Here is a 21,898-nt window from a genome sequence, read left to right as displayed (position 1 = left end):
TCCTTTTAGCTGGCACTTTGTTGATTCTGCTTTTCTTATTTAAATCTTTTATTCCTCTCTTTATAATTCTATCTTTTTTTAAACTACACTTTTTTTAACTACACTAACTAGAACTACCAAACCATGCTGAATAACAGTGAGAGCATTTTTACTTTGCTCCTGGTTTTAACAAGAGTATCTTCAGTTTTTATCATATAATATGTTCATAAACGAAGCTAAGGTTGTTTCTTCCCATTCCTATTTTAGAAATCTAGTATTTTAAAATTCACACACAAAGTGTGGCTAAAAGACATTTGTTTTTTAAAAAAGCTTCACATTTCACATCTTTAAACAGAAAAGTTAAAAATCTAAAACTGCATATGCCTATTTTATTTTTTAAATGTATTCTAATTGATTTAAATGTGCACTGATAGCTCACCACATACAAAAAATAACTTGACTAGATAAACTTAAGTATTTAATTAAATAATGTTTAAAATCAGATCTAATAACTAAAACTTATTGAGCATTTACAATCTGCCAGGCCCTGTAGTGTTCTACATTATTTTTCATTTAACCCGCCCAAAAGACCTAAAAGTAAGAACTATTAGCCCACTTCAAAGAAAACTGAGATTTGAGAGATATGTAATAAGACCAGAGTCACACAGCAAACAGGTGGCAGTGCCAAGAAGATAATTTTGGTTTCAAAGACTTCATAATTTTCTACAATAATTCCATTACCCTCATCATAAACAAGGCAAGCCACCATTCACATTTCTGATGGGACTATAAAAACTGAAGAGAGGGGCGCCTGGGTGGCTCAGTCGGTTGAGCGTGTGACTTCAGCCCAGGTCATGATCTTGCAGTTCACAAGCCTCCAATTTCGGACCAGGTCATGATCTCACAGTTCATGAGTTCAAGCCCTGCATCAGGCTCTGTGGTGAGACCTCAGAGCCTGGAGCCTGCTTCGGATTCTGTGTCTCCCTCTCTCTCTGCCCCTCCCCGCACTCGCTAGCATTTTCTCTCCCTCTCTCTCAAAAGTAAGTAAACATTAAAAAAATAATAATAATACTGAAGAAAGAGGGGTGCCTCGCTGGCTCAGCTGGTAGAGCATGCAACTCTTGATCTCAGGGTTGTGGGTTGGAGCCCCACACTGGGTGCAGAGATTCCCTAAAAATAAAATCTTAAAAAAAAAAGAGAGAGAAGAAAAGTATCAAATTACAGCACATGGCAGGGACCTTTCAAAACCTAAACTGACATCTACCTCTAAGATGTGGAAAAACATGTAATAAAATACCAAATAAGAACATACCTTTTAAACACCCAGAAAATATATATGTATACCCTTGATTTCCGCAGCTAGTGAACGAAATTGGCACAGTTTACTCTACAGGAGCCCATGCCAATCTCCAACCCTGCATTACTTATCTCAGTCAGACACCACAAAATTGCTTGTTCCCACATAGAGTATCTGGACCTACTCAACTGAGATATGTTCCTAGACTTTAGCAAATAGTCAAAAGCTCATAAATTAAGGGCAGAATGTGGTTCTATCACCAAATCTCACTGATGCAGTCAAAGATTCACCTATCTCCTCAACTCCATTTGAACAGAGCTTGGCCTCTGACCTACTCACCTTTGTATCTGCTCTCCCCTTACTGCGTATCATCCTGATTCCCTTCTCCTAAGCTGCTTATTCGTCTACTCCAATCTGTCAAGTACAGGCGACCACTGAATGATGTGGGGGTCAGGGACACCAACACACACACACACACACACACACACACACACACACACGCTGAAAATACACATGTAACTTTCAATTCCCAAAAACTTGACTAACAACCTACTGTTAACCAGAAGCTTTATCAATAACATAAGCAGTTAGTTTTGTATATGTTATATACTGTATTCTTACAATAAAGTATACTACAGAAAAGGTTACTGAAAAAAATCATAAGGAAGAAAAAATACATCTACAGTACTGTATTGTATTTATCAAATAAAATATGTCCATAAGTAAACCTGTGCCATTCAAATTCATGTTGCTCAAGAGTCAACAGTATTCTATTCCTGACCCTTGTTACTTGCTAGATTCTCCCAAGTTACATCAATACATAAATATATATGCCTTAGTACTAACAATACCATTGCTTCTGTAGTTTCAAGCTTGAACCAAGAGAAATCATGAATCAGGCAAAATAATACCAGACACAAAGAGGAATCCAAGATTTTGTGTTCTTTGCAAACCAAACTGCAAATCCTACCTAAGAAACTTGACCTAGAACCTAAAAATTTTTCCATAAATACCAAAGCATTCTCTATTATGATCTTATTCAATTCCCATACTTCCCATACAATATTCTCTTACTTGAAGTAATAGTCTATTACTTGACAATAATACTGGAACCCTCTCCACCTTTATCTTCTTCAAGACTATCTAGGTATCCTATAAGCCAGCAATATATACAATGATCCCAAAAATATCACATGAAAAACACCAACACTGCCCCGCCTCTCCAACACCACTTTTCTACCAGAGACACAATAAAACTAGGAGAAAATCTGCACTTGGCTGGCTCAGTTGGTACAACATGCAACTCTTGATCTCAGAGTTATAAGTTTGAGCCCCACTCTGGGTATAAAGATAACTTAAAAAAAATAAAATCTTAAAAAAAAAGAAGTTTGGAAGATGTACACTATTGGCAAAACTTCAGCGAGCAAACAGGTCTGCTCAATTCAGAATCCAGGTCTCCAATGAGCCTTCTAATTAGAGGAGCCTAGTTCAGAAGACAAGTTTGCATGCTTGTGTCCTAGCTGCAAATGAAGAAGGCTGGGAATTTGAATTAGGAAAACAGAACTCATGAGACTGAAAATCAGTGCCAAAAATAACAAGGTTCAAAAACTTCTAGGCAATCAAAAACCATAACTCGCCTCTTGTCCCCACTATACAGTTTATTTTTCACACAGCATACCAAGTGATATTGTTCACGTAAAGCCATATCATGTCTGTCCTCTGCTGAAAAACTTCCAAATGTTTCTCCCAACTGCTCAGTCCTAACCATGCATGGCTTACAAGGCTAACCACGAGCCTTATAAGGGACTGCATTCCCCTACTCTACCCCCATAACTGTCTCACCACTCTCCCCTTATGCTGTGTGCCTCATTAGTCTCCTTATCATCCCTCTGCCTAGAACATCTTTTCCCAAAGCAGGGTTGGGCACCCCATTTTATTCAGGTATCTACTGAATCTCTGCCGAAGCTTTCTTTGGTCACCCTATCTAAAACCATGTATCCCAGTCACCCTTATTCTAAAAAGCTGCTTTAGTTTTCTTCATATTGTTTCTTACTGACATATATCCCTCCATTATATACCCTTAGTGTCTAGAACAAAGTGAGACAGAAAATAAGTGCTCAATAAATATTTGCTTTAAGAATTAATGAATCCATTCAATGTTTAATGGAAATTTCCATTTTCATTTGTATTTATAAAGAAAGGAGCCTAGTCCTTGCTGATAAGGTATAAATCAACCAGAAAATACATGGTCTTGTGATATTTATTCAAGAAGTATCAGAATTTCTAACATGCCTGGCATTTGCAAAATGCAACGTGTTAAAAATAAAATTGGGGCACCTGTGTGGCTCAGTCGGTTGAGCATCCGACTTCGGCCCAGGTCATGATCTCGAGGTCCGTGGGTTCGAGCCCCGCGTTGGGCTCTGTGCTGACAGCTCGGAGCCCAGAGCCTGTTTCGGATTCTGTGTCTCCCTCTCTCTCTGACCCTCCCCTGTTCATGCTCTGTCTCTCTCTGTCTCAAAAATAAATAAACATTAAAAAAATTTTTTTTTAATAAAAAAATAAAATAAAATTATAGGTCTATTCACCAGGTAACTTCTTTTAAGATTATTCTGAGAGCAAGAGAGAAAGAGAGAGTGCATGCACACACGCATACATGCATGCACACACGCATACATGCACGCACACACACACACAGTCAGGGAGGGACAGAGAGAGGGAGAAATAGAATCCCAAGCAGGCTCTACACTGAGCGTGGAGCCCAACACGGGCTCAATCTCACAGACTGTGAGATCATAATCTGAGCAGAGATCAAGAGTCGGACCCTCAACGTACAGAGGCACCCAGGTGCCTCACCTTCTTTTTGAGAGAGAGAGAGAGACAGAGAGAGAGAGAGAGAGAGAGCGCGTGCGCAAACAAGGGAGAGAGGCAGAAGCAGTAAGAGAATCTTAAGCAGGCTCCACACTCAGTGCAGAGCGTGATGCAGGGCTCAATCCCACGACCCTGGGATCGTGACCTGAGCGGAAATCAAGAGCAGGACCCTCAACCTACTATGCCACCCAGGCACCCCACCATGTAATTTTTTTTTTAATTTTCTATTGATGCCACAACTGCATTTCAGGTACTTGTCTCTGCAATTACCTATGCAGATTTTTTATCACCATTTTGCATGACTTTATGGACAATTATAACTCTCATATTCCTACTGCAACTAAGTTTTTCAATTACCATGGCAGGTCAACATATCCTACTTGATGTTCTAAGAGTTTAGCAAGCATTATCTTTTTTTTTTTTTTTTTTTTTCAACGTTTACTTATTTTTGGGACAGAGAGAGACAGAGCATGAACGGGGGAGGGGCAGAGAGAGAGGGAGACACAGAATCGGAAACAGGCTCCAGGCTCTGAGCCATCAGCCCAGAGCCTGACGCGGGGCTCGAACTCACGGACCGCGAGATCGTGACCTGGCTGAAGTCGGACGCTTAACCAACTGCGCCACCCAGGCGCCCCTAGCAAGCATTATCTTTACTTATAAGTAGAACTAAATTTCATGAGTTAGGATCCCAGTTTTGCCACTTATTTAGCTGAGGGATCTTGCACAAGTTACTTAACATCTCTGTGCCTCAATTTCCCCATCTGTAAAGCAGGTGAAATAGTCTGTACCTAAAGTGTTGTTATATGGATTAAATGAATTAATATACAGAAAGGGCTTAGGAGAGTGTACAGTACATAATAGATAAAAATTTAGGAGATTATGTCTAAATTACTATCTAATTTAACTCTTGTACAACTGCACAGAACAAGTATAATTAATCTTAAAATGAAGCACAGAGAGGTTAAGTGACCCACCTAAGACTACAAAACTTCCCTCTAGCTCTAGCATTCCAATTCTAAATTTACCCAAAATGAAAATGAATTTTTAAAAGTTTCATATTGGGACACCTGGGTTTCTCAGTCAGTTAAGCGTCCAACTCTTGCTCTCGGCTCGGTTCATCATCTCACGATTCACGGGGTTGAGCCCGAGTCCAGCTCTGAGCAGACAGATGACAGTGCAGCCTCTGCGTGAGATTCTTGCTCTCTCCCTCTCTCTCAGCCCCTCCTCGACTCACTCTCTCTCTCTCTCTCTTCCTCTCTCAAAAATAAAAAAATAAACAATTTTTTAAAAACTTTCATCTTAACATAAAGTTAAAAAGTTAACAATAAAGTCTACAAGTTTTGAGTATAATCAGATAACCATGAAGACATTCTACATTTCCCCTTGGAATCTAATGTCTGCAGTGAATGACAACTGCTAAATACTTTAAAAATAACATCTTTTTAGGAGTGCCTGGCTGGCTCACTCAGAAGAACATGTGACTCTTAATCTCGGGCTCATGAGTTCAAGCCCCATGTTGAGTGTAGAGATTACTTAAATTAACAAGTAAACTTAAAAATATATATAACATTTTAAAAAATAGATGGAATAGTTGAAAAAAAGCAACTTAGTTTTTATACAGAAAATTCTAACTCATTCAACTTACCTAGTTTAATTAGCATATAAAAATACTCAATGAACAAGACCAATACACTAACAAAAATGGTAGTTTCATTCCACTCTAAAGTAAATTACATAAAAAGACTAATTAGAAGCGTTCAAGGCTTTTTTTCCAGACATACTTAGAAACGTAGGATTCTTATATAATTAACAAAAACTAAAATTATTCAGTTCAATGATCATTCATCTGTTCACTTGACACATATGTAATGGGCACTTATTAATATGCTAGACATTGTTTCAGATGCTGGGAATACAGCAGTGGACAAAACAGTTACTGACCCCATGAAGCTTTATTCCAGAGAAGGAAGACAGGCAATAAGCAAGTGAGTAACTTTAGATGGTTATAAGAGTGTAATCACAGGGTAAGCAAATAGAATGCCAAGAAAAGGGTTAGTCTTGAAGTAATCGGAAGACCTCACTAACACGTGAGCACAGACTCTTTTAAGAGGGCCAAGCACAACAATATGTGTACAGTAGTCCTTCCCTTCCTTGTATCTGCAAGGGATACATTCCAAGACCCCCAGGGGAGGCACCAACCCTCGACATACGAGTTTTCCTATACATATATACCTATGATAAAGTTTAACTTATAAATTAGGCACCACAAGAGATTAACAACTAATAATAAAATCGAATAATTAGAATGCTGTAATAAAAGTTATGTGAATGTGGGACATCTGGGTGGCTCAGTCGGTTAAGTGTCCAACCTCGCCTTTGGTCATGATCATGCGGTTTGTGGGTTTGAGCCCCACATCGGGCTCTGTGCTGACAGTTCAGAGCCTGGAGCCTGCTTCGGATTCTGTGTCTCCCTCTCTCTCTGCCCCTCCCCTGCTCATGCTGTCTCTATCTCTCTCAAAAATAAATAAACATTAAAAAAATTTTTTTAAGTTATGCGAATGTGGTCTCACTCTCAAAAGTATCTTAATGTACAGTACTCACCCTTCTATATGTGATGATACGAGACGATAAAATGTCTTAGTGATAGATGAAGTGAATGACAAAGGCACTGTGACATAAGAGTTGGGCTAATACTGACCTTCTGACACTAAGTTGGGAGTACCATCTACTTCTGGACTGGGGTTGACCTTGTGTAACTGAAACCATGGAAACTAAAACCATGGATAAGGGGAAATTACTATACTTACCACTACTGAACTGCACAAAATGGTCATGATGTTAAGTTTTATGTTATTTGTATTTCACCATTATTTGTAAAATAATTTTAATTTTAAAAATAAAAAACAAAGATGGTAGATAAAACCGCAAACTAAAAGGGAAGTGTTTCATGTAAAAAGGACCAGCAAAGGCAAAGTCCCAGAGACAGAAGCAAGACTGGCACTTTTTAAAGAGCTCTGTGTAGCTGGAGTGGAATCAAACAAGGGAAGAACTGTAGAGGTACTGTGGGGGAGAAAAGCATACAATGTACGTCACATAGGGCCTTATAAGCCACTTATAAGGACTCTGGCTTTTACTTAAAATAGTGGGCCAGTGAATCGGTTTTTTTTTTTTTTAGCTTGCTTTTGCTTTTTTTGAGGTGCAATTCATGTAACACAAAACTCATCATTTTATACATTTTAAAGTATACAATTTGCCAGGAGATGGTCTCTGACTAAAGAAGTACCTTTTGAACAGGATTCCAGACTACTATGTTGAAAAAAGATTGGGAGAACAAGAGAACAGTTAACAGGGTTTACAGTGATTAAAGTGAGAAGATGTTGGTTTGTATCAATCCAAAAAGCAGTAGTACAACTAGTGAGAAATATTCAAAGTCTGCACATACTTTGAAGGAGGAGCTGACAAGATTTGCTGACGGACTGCATACAGAGTACTACATAAAATAACTCCATCCTGCAGCATTCTATGTCTCCTCCTTTCTCTACTGATACTTTATTTTACTCATGTATAAAAGCATACTAACAACATTTTACTTTCTGGTCCTCAGTTGTACTTGCCAGAAATCTAGCCTTCAGAAATCATGTAATAAATTCACATGGTACCTAGTACTTGCAAGCTTCATGAGAAATTTAAACATCCCACACTTAAAAAGAGAAAGTAATCTTCTTGGTTATGTAAGACAATGTCCTTAATCTTATGAGATGCATTAACGAAGTATTTATTGTTACAACTTACTTTACAATGGTTCAGAGGGGGAAAAAATATATATATATACATATATGTATGTTTTTTTTACATCTATTTATATATGAGCAATAAAGCAAGCAAGGCAAAAGATAACCATTAATAAATTTAGGTCAGGGGCACCTGGGTGGCTCAGTGGATTAAGCATCCCACTCTAGATTTCGGCTCAGGTCATGATCTCACAGTTTTGAGTTTGAGCCCCTCCTTGGGCTCCAAGCTGATGGTGTAGAGGCTGCTTGGGATTCTCTTTCTCCCTCCCTCTCTCTATAAAAGTAAGTAAACTTTAAAAAAATAAAATAAATTTAGATGAAAGGTATACAAATATTAATTGGACTACATATACTTCCAAACTCTCAGAAAGTATAGAAGCTTTTAAGATACAAAGTTAGGAGGAGCGCCTGGGTGGCGCAGTTAAGCGTCCGACTTCAGCCAGGTCACAATCTCGCAGTCCATGAGTTCGAGCCCCGTGTCAGGCTCCGGGCTGATGGCTCAGAGCCTGGAGCCTGTTTCCGATTCTGTGTCTCCCTCTCTCTCTGCCCCTCCCCCATTCATGCTCTGTCTCTCTCTGTCCCAAAAAAAATAAATAAACGTTGAAAAAAAAAAAGATACAAAGTTAGGAAAAAAATAGAGTATATATATCAAGTAAATGCCTATGTGTCAAATTGGTAAAGAATAACTGGATTGGATCTATTAAATGGAGGAAACATAACTAATTTTCAAAATTTTTAAATTAAAAGAAAAAATGGGAGGAAAAGTAAAGCAATACCAGAAAATCACCTACTTGCAAGAGTGATAAAAAAAAAAATGGCCAGCAAGTTCTAAGAAGTAGAAGAAAAAACATAACTTGGTCTCCCTTGCTCCTGGAAAGCTTGGAAAATCTCTCCCTTTTTAAAATTTGAGAATAGTAATTTTTTTGTTTTTACATTTATTTATTTTTGAGAGACAGAGAGCGTGAGCAGGGGAGGTACAGAGAGAGAAGGAGACACAGAATCAGAAACAGGCTCCAGGATCTGAACTGTCAGCAAAGAGCCCAACGCAAGGCTCGAACCCACAAACCATGAGATCATGACCTGAGCCGAAATCAGGAGTCTGACACTTAACTGACTGAGCCACCCAGGTGCCCCTATAATGCCTTTTAAGGCATGAGACATGTTTCTTAGAGGCAGTATAGTATTTAATGAATTCAGTATGCATTCTGGAGCCAGACTGGCCATGTTCAAATCCTGACACTGAAAAAGTTACCCTCCCTGGTCCTACTCCCTATTTGTAAAATGAAAATAACAGAACCTATCTTTCAGAGATGTTGTAAAGACTGGGCCCTAAGAACATTGCCTGGCATATAATAAGGGTTCCATAAATGAATACTGAATATTATTATTTTCTATATTCCATGAGTATTTTCCATATTCTGCTTACTTTCCACAATGAGGCTACCAACAAAAGCTTCCTTTCCAACTTCTGAATCCAAATCCTACAATCTTCTGTTTAAATCTAAATTAAATATAAGAATAGGGCAAAACACATAGGATGAAAATTTCACCAACATCAAGATTAAAAAATAATCAGAATATATCTTGTTGATGGTGGGTCAATATCATTATCTATGTATGGAACAGCAATTATTATACAACAAACTTTTTTTTCTATCTATATCAAAGAAAGTTATTCTACAATTTTAAGAACGGGACAAGAAAACTCTGCAAACATGTTTTGACATTACAGATCTCCCTATTTACAAAAAAACTCAATTACAATAAATGGGAGGATGTGTAAGAAGAAGCTAAGGCTGGCACATTTCCATTCCTCAGAAAAATTACTTGTAATCAAGTTGTTTTCAACAGACTTTTCACTTGTATAATTCTAAAATTAGGTACGAACAGCATTTTTCCCCAACAGAAAAGTGTATTTCCTTCCTGAGAAACTTGAGTCATTAACTGTGTCTTAGACATCATACTATGTTGACCAATGCTTCTTGTATTTGATCTTGAAGCACTAAATACCATTAACAAAATTGTTCTCTTGTATGACAAAGTTAAACTTCCAGGAACTATCCTGTCCTTTATTTCAGCAATATACTTAAGTATCTTTACTGTATTCTCAGAAAAGTTACTTCAACAATGTGACTTCAAACTTAAGCCACATTATCAATTTCTTCACTAGAAAGGAGTCAGACCATTTTCTACAAGGAAACATCTATCTACACCTAACAGTTGTAAGTAAAAGTTCACGATTGTAGGGTGTGTTCTACAATTATAAGCATATTTCAACACACCCACTTTTTGAGATGAAGTGGTTTCTAAAAATTAAAATAATAAAGCTAGCTGGCTCAGAAGTTAAAATAAGTAGCTCTTTTGTCAATTATAAGCTAAATTAATTACAAAGGGCAAAAAACATCAATGGTTAAAACGTACTTAATATATTAAATTTCAACCACTAACTTATGAAAAACAGCTTAAAAATCCAAAAGTGGAAACATGTATATAATTTAGATTTCTATACTGAATGAAATGCTTTTATACCATTTCAAATAAGAGCAGACACAAGTACAGACAATAACCCATTTAAGAGACTGACTTTCAATCTACCTAAACACACACACACACACACACACACACACACACACTGGGTTCAGCTACAACTGTACTGTTGGTATAGATCTACCCCACACCCTCACTTAATCCCAAACCCATTCTCATTACTTCACCCTTCTCCCATACTACACCCCAAAGCACCTGCCTCTGCCTCCTTCCAGGATATTTGGACGTGCGATTCTGCCAAAGGTGTTAATGATGATAATAAGAGGAAGGGGGAATGAAGTTATAAAAAAAAAAGATGAAAGTTTTTAAGAACTGAGGAGTTCAAATTTCAAAGAAAATATTTTGTAAAAGTTAATTCTGATTGCAGAAGTTACTGGATGAGTCCCTCAAAACTATCCCACAGAAACTAAAATCCTACTATCTATGGCTCTTCTGGGTTAACAAGCAACTTGTCTGGTTTGGTTTTTAAATAATCTTCATGAGTTATCAGTCATTCAACCACTATTATAAATTAACAGAATCAGATTTACTTCCCAACCACAAACTGGAAAATGAAGAATGGGAAATGCTAGAAGATAAATGATAAAGTAAAATTTTCAGAGCTACAGTGCATAGAACACTAGGAGAAAAAGGTTTAAACAGAATAGAAATATGGAAGCTTATGAAATTTGAGTAATCAATTAAGACAACAAGCGATCAGAAATTTAAAGAAAAAAAAAGGTAAAAAGACTCAAGTTTCCTCTAGAGTTAGGTTTCTCACCCTCAGCACTACTATTTTGGCCAGTAATTCTTTGTTGTGGGGGGCTGTCCCGTGCATTGTAAAATGTTTAGCAGCATCTCTGGCCTCTACCCACTAGATGCCAGTAGCATCCCTCCAGTTGTGACAATCAAAACTGTCTCAGGACCACTGATAAATATTTCAGTGTCTGCTCTGCATATACACTTTACACGTTAATTTTTTAAAGGCTACAAAACTGCATAAATACTACAATGCAAATTCATAATAATAAGCATTTTAAAAGACTGAATGATTAATATTAAAAAGTTATAAAACTGCACGGGAGAAGGAATTATGTCTTTTCTTAAATTCTATTTTCTAATGCTTGGTATCAACTTTCTAGGATTTCAATTTCCAGAAATACATCTTATCTATCTGTATTTTGAAACCAATAGATTCCAAATGAAAGTAGGCCTGGAAACAACATAATTTTAATAATATTTGTATAACATAGTCTCCAGCATTTTTACAAACTTATACCAATTAATTCTTTTAAAACTATTTTTTAAACTTTTTAAATGTTTATTTATTTTTGAGACAGAGAGCGAGTGGAGGGAGGGGGTACAGAGAGAGAGAGGAAGACACAGAATCCAAACCAGGCTCCATGCTCTGAACTGTCAGCACAGAGCCCGATGCCTGGCTCGAACTCATGAACCATGAGATCATGACCTGAGCCGAAGTTGGACGCTTAACCAACTAAGTCACCCAATTAATTCTTAAGAAAAGAGGTAGCAAATTAATATCGCACTCAATTCGTAAGTATAGGATTCTATCTATAGTCTTATGAAAACTAAATCCAAAATTCAAAACGTGTATGAGTGTGCCTTGCCATCATCAATGCAAGCAAAGGCAAATGGAAAGACAATTCTGCTCGAAAAATCATATATGTACATTTGACTCAAATGCAAAGATCACATTCTTTTCCCTACTTTATCTCTGAAATAGGAAGTTCATAATTCACATAAAATCAAGAGTATCAAGGGGCGCCTGGGTGGCGCAGTCGGTTAAGTGTCTGACTTCAGCCAGGTCACGATCTCGCGGTCCGGGAGTTCAAGCCCCGCGTCGGGCTCTGGGCTGATGGCTCAGAGCCTGGAGCCTGTTTCCGATTCTGTGTCTCCCTCTCTCTCTGCCCCTCCCCTGTTCATGCTCTGTCTCTCTGTCCCAAAAATAAATAAACGTTGAAAAAAAAAAATTAAAAAAAAAAAAAGAGTATCAAGCATATTCTTGAACCAGAGAGGCTAATTCCAACTTGAGAGTAAACATATACTTGCAAAGTAAAAATATACTTGCTAATGTATCTTTAAATTTAACCCTCCCCTCCACTCCAAATTCACCAAATTTCTACCTTGCAACTATCCGGAGCAGTGCTTCCCATATGATGAGCCACATATTTCTGAAAGACTGTGCAAACTTTTAACCAACATCCAACAAAATTATTAGTTTGCAAGTAAGATAAAATCCCAGACTCTGACATACATCCCACACTAGAACCTATCTAGATTCAAAATCTTACGATGTCTTATTTTCAACTTCAAACACTGAGGTCCTCTAAGTTTTATAAAACTATACTCTCTCCAGTGTAACAGCCTCTGAGATGTGCATTCAACAGTGAGCCCTCAATAAACTTTGTTAGCTTCACTTTAAACTTCCGCCAAGTTTTACCAGTTTTTCTTCTGTGAGATTTCTTGTTCTATCCTTATTTATTTCTACAATTACTACCCTAATCAAGGACTCAAACACATAATTCATTAAGCAGCTAACGTATCCCCTACTGTATCATATCCCACCTCCTCAACATGGATTCCAACCAACATTCCATAATACTCTACCTTGCAGTTATCATGGCCTAGAATATGAATAATTGGAGTCCTGGTTATCATGGCCCAGTTAGCACTTCTCATTTCCTGCCATGGACTCTCCGTTCCAGGCAAGTAAGCCTACAAGAACCTTACTAGACTGTTATGTCATTCCCTTTTCTCAAAAAGCTTTCCCCAACTGGCTAATGTTCCTTTAGCTTAATAAATCCTCATTTCAACTGCAACTACAATACATAATTGGAACTGTATTTTTATATCTTGGCATTTCTGTCTACGCTGACAAACTCAGTGCTTTTTACTCCTCACTCAAGACTGTAGCTTCACGACTCCTACTAACCACAGACTACAATAAACTGGTGACTAAACAGCAATGTTCTCACTGTACACGTTCTCACACTGTTTACTTGGAATTGTAATAGCTTCAGAATGAATTCACCCAGTATCAAAAGGAGTCTACATTCTCTAAGAACTATTCTCAGTACTGCTATTTCCTGCAACCTAGTGAGACAGGACTGTCCCTACTGGTACCAAGGCAAAGCCTTCACACAGCAGGATAGCAATGTTACTGCCCTCACGGGAATCAAACTGGTAGGATTATTAGTTTTTCCTTTTATTCTTATTATAACATTGCATTCTTTACCTAGTATAAAAATTGACAACTAAACTAGTTTAGAATTACTGGATTTTTATTCACAAAAAGCAGCCATTTTAGAGTTGCTTGGAAGAATCACTAACAATCATTAAATAAATCAATTCCTCCTTAAAAAAAAATCTGGGGCTCTTTACCCAAGCATATCACAGAGAGTTGCCCATGTGCAAACAGTCCAAATGCAAATCAATTCCTAGAATTTGGAATGTCTGCCCTGTGACTTGGGGCTCAGATTTGAAAACACTGTGTTTTTCTGTCCACACTCTTTCACATATACAATTTATCTCCCCATTAGTGGCCACACAGGCCTCTCACTGAAACTTGTGTTGGCAGCTTTAACCAACGACTATGCTAGCCCTGCCCCCCAACTTCTCCACACACACAAATTCCATTTTTGTTACTCCACATATATATTTTATGCTAGACCATTCCAAAAATATACCTCCAACTTTGGCAAAAGTTTTCTAACCATTAGAATGCGATATTAATTCAAAGGCAGACAAATTTAACTTTATGCAAATCACAAAGTCACTGAAACCATATGTAACACACAACAGTTACTTACTGCAAACAATAAAACACATTCTGATAGTATGGGGGGCCTCTGTCACCTACCTTTTACCTAACTGCTTCTTTAAATACAGAGAACAGTTGTCTTAATTTTCAGTTTACATTCCTGAAGAGACTATTGCAATTGCCTATATTAAGATGTGGTTAATATCAACAATCTAGCATATTAGTTTTGAACCACAGTACTCATGATTCAGATCTAGGAAATGATCTACCTGTAGCCATATGAGTGTGCATTTTATTATTGTGTCTTTCTTTATTCATCATTTTTCTCTCTTCATTCTACCCTGCCTCTCTTTAACTAGCAAAATACATTGGTACAACATCATCCTAATTGTTCAGAACAAGACAACCCCAACACTAAACTCCCCAAACCAAACACATATGTTAAAATAGATAGATAGATAGATAGATAGATAGATAGATAGATATAGATATGTATTTTTCGTATATACATATATACACACAGACGCACACACATATATATGTATATATATACAAAGCTCATGTACATGTATTCCATAGAAGATGCAGAACTTATTCATTCCACCTTGTGTGTAAATGTATCAAGTATAGTTATTTAGTTTCCCCACAGAAAATGTATTAGGAACAACTAATTAGAAGGTGATATCCTAAAAGTTTGCAAGAAAGTCAGGAAATCTAACGAAAAAGTTGGAAATACTATTGAAACTAGGTACAAAAATAAAAAGCACAATCACTTAGAATACCCATTTTAATTGCTTCTGGGAAAATTAAAAACAAAAACAAAAAACCAGAAATGACAATACAGACCAAGAACAAGAACAACTGTTCTTCATACTAATCCTCAATCCTTTAAAAAAAGATTAAAGTCAGACCATTTTAAGGACACGGTAAATGTGTAATACATCTTAGAAAAACTTCCATCAAAAATTGCCAAAATTTTACAAGTCTAAGTCCCAGAGACTTGTTATTTGGGAATCTTCCCATATGTGAACCTGTCACTGTCATCTCCCAACAATGTTGGAACATGTAGCTTATTGCTGAATGTATTACTCCATTTCATTTTATGAATTCAAAGGCAGAGTTTATGTTTATAACCTGTCCTTAAAAGAAAGGAAGCCTAAGTTTTTACTTACATGACCCTCAACCACTTTTTTCTGAGTCTCATCCAAGTAGAAAAAGAAATGGTTTTTTATTTGCTCACTGAAATAAAGTGATTCAGAAAAATTATAACCATCATTCTTTAAGACCTTCAAATTGTTGGGGTGCCTGGGTGGCTCAGTCAGTTAAGCGTCCCACTTCAGCCCAGGTCAGGATTTCATGGTTCGTGAGTTCAAGCCCCACATCGGGCTCTGTGCTGACAGCTTAGAGCCTGAAGCCTGCTTCAGATTATGTGTCTCTCTCCGGATCCCTCCCCTCCCTGTTCCTGCTCTCTCTCTCCAAAATAAACAAACATTAAAAAACAAATTACAAAAAAAAAAAAAAAAAAAAAAAAAGACCTTCAAATTGTTATCATGGAAACAGGAATTTTTTTAATACCAAATAATCTAATGGTACATAAAAAAAAAAAAAAAAAAAAGCACTGTGTATGCCAAAGCTTTTAACAAATTTTTAAGACTACTGAAGAAATAAATAATTACCAAAAAATATAATAAAAGTTGGATAAGAGGTTACAGTCAAAAAAATATTTTAAAAAGATTGGGTTCATCTATGCAAGCTGAAGCCAAGGCAGAGATGCAAATAGCATACTCACAGGATCCACACCAGTAACAAAAATGAGTGAAGCAGGCCAAGTGTATTACCAGTAACTGCACTGATAGTAACTGCACTGACTGGTAGCACATGCCCAGTCTAAAAAGAACAGCTACTGCTCTCTACCACTCTGCTACAGACAATGGGAATGCGGCCCAGAAGAGCCTGGGGTTTCCAATTCTTCCCCACAAAGTCCAGAAATTCACAAATTTCATTGAGAAATTTCCCAATTTTTCAATGTTGAGAACTAGTTGAAATCTAAAGACACCGCAAATCAAACAAAACACATCTCTAAGGTGTTTTAGTCCAGGGGCCACCTTTGAGCTAATATGTGAAAACTGCTTTCAAAAAGGCTATGAGGGGGCAATGGGTAAAAAGTTCAGGCTTTGAGGTTAAGCTGGCTTGGGTTTGAAGATCTAATTCACCACTCAGCAGGTGGATGATGCTCAAGAAATTATTTCATCAAGCCTATTCCTTCAACTGTAAAATATCACCACTCTCTCATAAATACTGACAAGTGAAACTCCTAACACAGTATCAGACACACAAAAGACATCAGAGAAATGTCCCTTCCTCCCCCTCCTTAACCCTGCAAGTTCTTTGTAAAATGTAAAAGAGATCAGATAAGAAACACCCCAGATCTTAAACAAGTTATAAAAAGAACTTCAGAAAACAAAGGTGCCTGCTATGCCCATTTTCCCTCAACCCCTGCTACTCAGAGAGCTCCTGTACAGAGAAGACATAGTTAATGTAGGGCATGACTTGAATGGGCCTCAAGATGATACAGCTAACTGGATTATCAATCTCAAGTTAAAAAGATGAACAGTCAGAACTCTTAAAGACAGAGACCAAAAAAAAAATCTGTCTCTCATTAATTTCATAGACCCTTATAGAAGTGAGAGAAATTGCTTAAGCTTAAGCTTTGATACTTTTAATACTGTTGGCCAAACTTCCAGAAAACTTATTTCTAGAGAATGCATGGTACAAAGCAAATCATTTACACTGGATTTTTAAATATAAAAAAACATGCCACACTCTAAACTTCATTTCATATATAATTTCATCAAGTACTATTGGACTGAATACTGCTAGGGCTAAAATATCTTTGCTCCTCTCAAACACACTAATTTTTAAAAAGAGAAAAGACAACAACTCTCCAAAATATTTGTGTTAAAAAGTAATATTCACATGTACATAAAAATTCCTTGCACTATATTTACTCAGAATAGTTTCAATAAATTTCTACTACCGTTACGAATAATAAAGAAAAGATTTTTATGTATACATTTGAATACATGTCTGTTAAGACACTAACTCTGGAAACTTTACGGGATCTTCCTACAAATACAATGGACTGAGACATATGTTAGAAATGAACAGCCTTAGGAAAGCTGAAGTTTTAGGATTCTAAACACTTTCATTCTCTCTTCCAACTTTCCACTTGTCATATTAAAAGAAAAAATTAATGCAAAACAATGATTGGCAAATCAAAATGGGGGAAGCAACTAAAACCATTTATTAAGAACATAAAAGTGATCTATACTTTAAAGTTAAATCTATACTTTAAAGTTAAATCCAACTTCTCCGAATATACATAAACATTTTATTTCTTTCATACGCTAAAACAAGTACATTCAATTCGAATGTATTCTATTCTGCATATCATCATCATACAAACTTCTTACAAACTTTACCATAAATATAAATAGCTCAAATTCATATTTAAAGGTAGTTCCTATCACAATAAAATCACAAATATCTCCATATGCCCAAAGTCTACAATCTTGATGCTAATTTTAAAGTGGAAGTTTCTTATTAGTGTCTTTAAGTTCTGCTTAAAATAAACATAAAAAAATCAAAAAGTAAGTAACCTTTTAATGTTTAATGCAATGATACTTTCTGAATGACTCGAGAGTTTTGAATTTAGATTTTTGTGTAAGAAGGGTCTTAACCCACAAAGATTATGCCGTTAATTCACTTTTTCTTCAACCATCAGGCTACACCAGTTTCTATTCTTACTGTCTCATTCCTTAAAAACAAAAGTCATTTTATACATTACCACTCCTCAGTAGTTTAAAGTATCTCATGTGTTTGTCTTACTTTTTACCACCTTCTAGAAATCAAGACTCCAACACCTGACTATAATCACAAATAGAACAGACAGAAAAATGATTTGTTGGAAGCCACATACAGAACGTAAATACAAATGTTAAGTGAAAAGGCTCTTATAAGAGTTTGTAGCACATGATACTTCTTAAAACTAAACATCTACTAGAAGCTCTTAATCTAAAATGTGTATCTAACAAAAGAACACCACAAACTACAACAAATGTGTACCTACAAAGTATCATTCTCTAAGTAGAACTCAAGTCGAAAATACACTTGGCTCTGCAATCGCCAAGTTAAAGTGACAAAGAACAGAAACAACGCACTACTTAAAATATACAGCATTTTCTAAGTGATCACATTAGGCTATACTCATCCAAAGCATTCCGGGAATTTTTTTAATTCAGTGCTTTTAAACACACTTTGAGGTGTTTTAAGTATACTTTGGGCAAAGTCAAAAACTTTACCTGAAATAAAGCCCTTTACACAACAACAAAACAATGCAGCCGGTCCTAGGATACGCTGGAAATAAAAATCGTCTTCAAAACCCGAGTTATCAATAAAGTATCCGCTTACGGTAAATTTAACTCCAATTTGCGGGGTGGGATAGTTGCTACAGTCTGACAACCCACTAACTACACTGTTCGTCTACTCCACCTCAGAGTTTAAGAAAACTCAAGTTGTGGGTCACCCAGGGAGTGTCCCTCTAACAGACACAATCCAACCTGCAGATCAAAGAACATCCCGAAACGGCTTACCTTTCTCCCCACCAAACCCTTTCCCCTGGGCAACAGAATGTTTTCACTGAACATAAACACACCCTCCTGAGAGCTGTCTCCAAACACTCGGGCAGAAGCAGGGCACTATCGACAGCGGAAGCGACTCGTCTCAGACAAGCAGGGGACCACTGTTACCCCTCCACGGGCTGCCCCTCTGCAGAACCGGGTCAGTCTGGATCCCCGCGCGGGGTAAAGAACAATACATCAGCCTCGCCGCACACATCGCAACTTCCCACGAGCCTGCGCGGCGGTTCCCCGCGGTGGAGCGGACTCCAGAATCCCCCACCGGGCAGAGGCTGGGGACGGAAGGAGGGAGGCAAAGACTGCCGGCCCCGCGGCGACTGCCCATCCCGGCAACCCGGCGAGCAGGCTGGAGGTATGGAGCCCCCGGCCTGGGCTCCACGGCTCACGCCCGGCGACTCGGATCTCCAGACTATTTCTCTGGGAGGCGACCCCCTCCTCCCGTGGCGCCGGGGCAGTGGGGGTAGGGAAGGCCTCGGCGGAGGCTCGGAGCCTCCACGGCCCGCCACGGAAGGGAACGCGGTCGGGGCGCGGGGGACAATAGGGAGCCGGGAGTGCTGCGCGCCGGAGTGGCGCCGCCGGCCGGCCGGGCTGACTGACGCGCCCGCCGCGCGGCGCGACTGGGCTCCGCTCGACCCGGCCGCCGCTGCCGCCGCGCGGTCCGCGGTGGTCAAGGCGTCCCCGGCGTTCGGGGTCGTGCCTCACCTCCCAGCCCCGCTGCCCAGGAGAGGAGCAGAATTAACACTCTCAGCAACACCATCTTCCGCGGCCGCCGCCTCCTCACGGGTTAACAGCAGCACATCGATCCGGAGGGAGAAGCTGAAGGGGCTTGGTCCGGAGTCTCCACGGGAAGCCGGGACCTCCCCTGGCAAGAGAAACGGCGAAGCACCTCCCTCTCGCTCCACTTCAGGGGCCGGCAAAGCTCCCAGCTCCTCCAAAACAGGGACCTCCCTCCCCCTCGTTCGTTTCCTTCCTCCCTTCCCCGCGTTCCTTCCCCGCGTTCCTTCCCTCTTCTCTACCTCCCTCCCCCGAGCCTGGGGCCTCCGCCTCCTTCCTCACCACGTGACGCACCGGTGCCCAACCAGCAGGCCCAGCCGCACCCCTTCCTCCCGACCCTCCCCCTCCCCCAGGCACCCCAGGGGCGGGCGCATGCGCACGGGGCCCGGTTCCCGGGCTGCTAGGCCTGCCGCCGCTTCCTGTCCGCCGGCGGAGAGCTGGGATTGGGTTTGGGAGGCGGGGTTTCTCCTGGTCCCGCCCCTCCAGCGAGAGAGCAGCTCCGCAGAGCTAACCCGGCTCTCTAGTTCTTATCGCTGCTAATGACCGTCCCCAAGGCTAAAACGGGAGAGTGAAGGATGTTAAGAGGCCGCTTTTGTCTTAACTTCGCATGAAAGGGAGATTTGTATTTTTTTTTTCTGCTTCGGGTGGTGCACGACATCACCCAAGTAAACGAAAGCAAAGTCCCAACAAGCGACAGCCACCAGTGATCAAAACAGATGTAAAACCTTCAAGCCCAGAAAGGAAAGACGTAGCCTATGGCATTTTTTCTGAATTGTTTAAAAATTTGTCGCAGATAAGGCTTTGGCCATTCTAAATGCGTGCAGCTTAAATCACATGGTCCTAAATCTCCTGCCCAAAGCATGTCCTCTTTACCACTCTCTTTTTCATATCTCTGAGGAAAACTCTCTTACCGTCCTCACCCCAACTTCTTTGAAGCTCATGTGTGGTTTCTCAGTAACTCACTTTGGTTCTTTAAACTTCTGTTCCATGGATTAAAGACTTAAACATAGAACATGAAATAGTGAAACTCCTAGAAGAAAACAAGGGAAAAGCTCCTTGACATTGGTCACAAGCAACAAAAGCCAAATAAGTGGGACTACATCAAACTACACGGGGTGGGGCGCCTGGGTGGCGCAGTCGGTTAAGCGTCCGACTTCAGCCAGGTCACGATCTCACGGTCCGTGAGTTCGAGCCCCGCGTCAGGCTCTGGGCTGATGGCTCAGAGCCTGGAGCCTGTTTCCAATTCTGTGTCTCCCTCTCTCTGCCCCTCCCCCGTTCATGCTCTGTCTCTCTCTGTCCCAAAAATAAATAAACGTTGAAAAAAATTTAAAAAAAAAAAAAAAAAAAAAACCTACACGGGGTAATGAACAATCAGAATGAAAAGGCAACCTATAGAATGAGAGGAGATATTTGCAAATAAAAAATATATAAAGAATTTACACAACAGCAAGGAAACAAATTATCCAATTTAAAAATAGGCAGAGGACCCAAATAGACATTTTTCTAAAGAAAACATACAGATGGCCACAAACACATGAAATATATGCTCATCATCACTAATTATCAGAGAAACACAAAACCACAATGAGGTATTACTTTATGTCAGAATGGCTAAAATCAAAAGCACAAGAAATAACAAGTGTTGGTGAGAATGTGGAGAAAAGGGATTCCTTGTGCACTGTTGGTGGGAATGCAAAATAGGTGCAGCCACTGTGGAAAACAGTATGGAGATTCCCCAAAAAGTTAAAAATAGGGGCACCTGTCTAACTTAGCAGAGCATGCAACTTTTTATCTCAGGGTTGTAGGTTTAAGCCCCATGTTGGGTGTAGAGATTACTTAAAATTTTTGAAAATCTTGGGGCGCCTGGGTGGCTCAGTGGGTTGAGCATCCAACTCTTGATTTCAGCTCAGGCCATGCTCCCAGGATCATGATCCCAGGGTCAGACCTGCATCAGGCCTGCTTAAGATTAAGATTCTCTCCCTCTGGCCCTCTCCCCTACTCGCTCACTTGCTCTCTCTCTTAAAAAAAAAAAAAATTGTTTATCTTAAAAAAAGTTAAAAATAGAATTATTATAGGATCCACTAATTACACTAGAAATGTATAGAATTGTTGAATCCTCATGTTGTACACCTGAAACTAATATAACACTGTATGTTAATTATACTTGAATAAAAAATAACTTTTT

The 21,898-nt window shown here is 39.0% G+C and overlaps 1 protein-coding gene across 1 annotated transcript in view; it reads right to left on the bottom strand.

Annotated features, from left to right (window-relative positions):
* The window catches only part of ADAM10 (ADAM metallopeptidase domain 10), a 137,540-nt gene extending 117,597 nt beyond the window's left edge, over window positions 1-19,943 (bottom strand). The window contains exon 1 of the mRNA XM_047862744.1: window positions 19,642-19,943. Within this exon, the coding sequence (XP_047718700.1) occupies window positions 19,642-19,696 (55 nt within the window). The 5' untranslated portion in view covers window positions 19,697-19,943. The remainder of the gene's footprint in view (window positions 1-19,641) is intronic.
* Between the last annotated feature and the right edge of the window lie 1,955 nt (window positions 19,944-21,898).

The sequence above is a fragment of the Prionailurus viverrinus genome, chromosome B3, assembly GCF_022837055.1.
Source record: "Prionailurus viverrinus isolate Anna chromosome B3, UM_Priviv_1.0, whole genome shotgun sequence".
In the NCBI taxonomy this organism is placed as follows: Eukaryota; Metazoa; Chordata; class Mammalia; order Carnivora; family Felidae; genus Prionailurus; species Prionailurus viverrinus.
The sequence above is the reverse complement of the archived record's forward strand: the minus strand, read 5'-3'. Positions and strand labels throughout refer to the sequence as shown.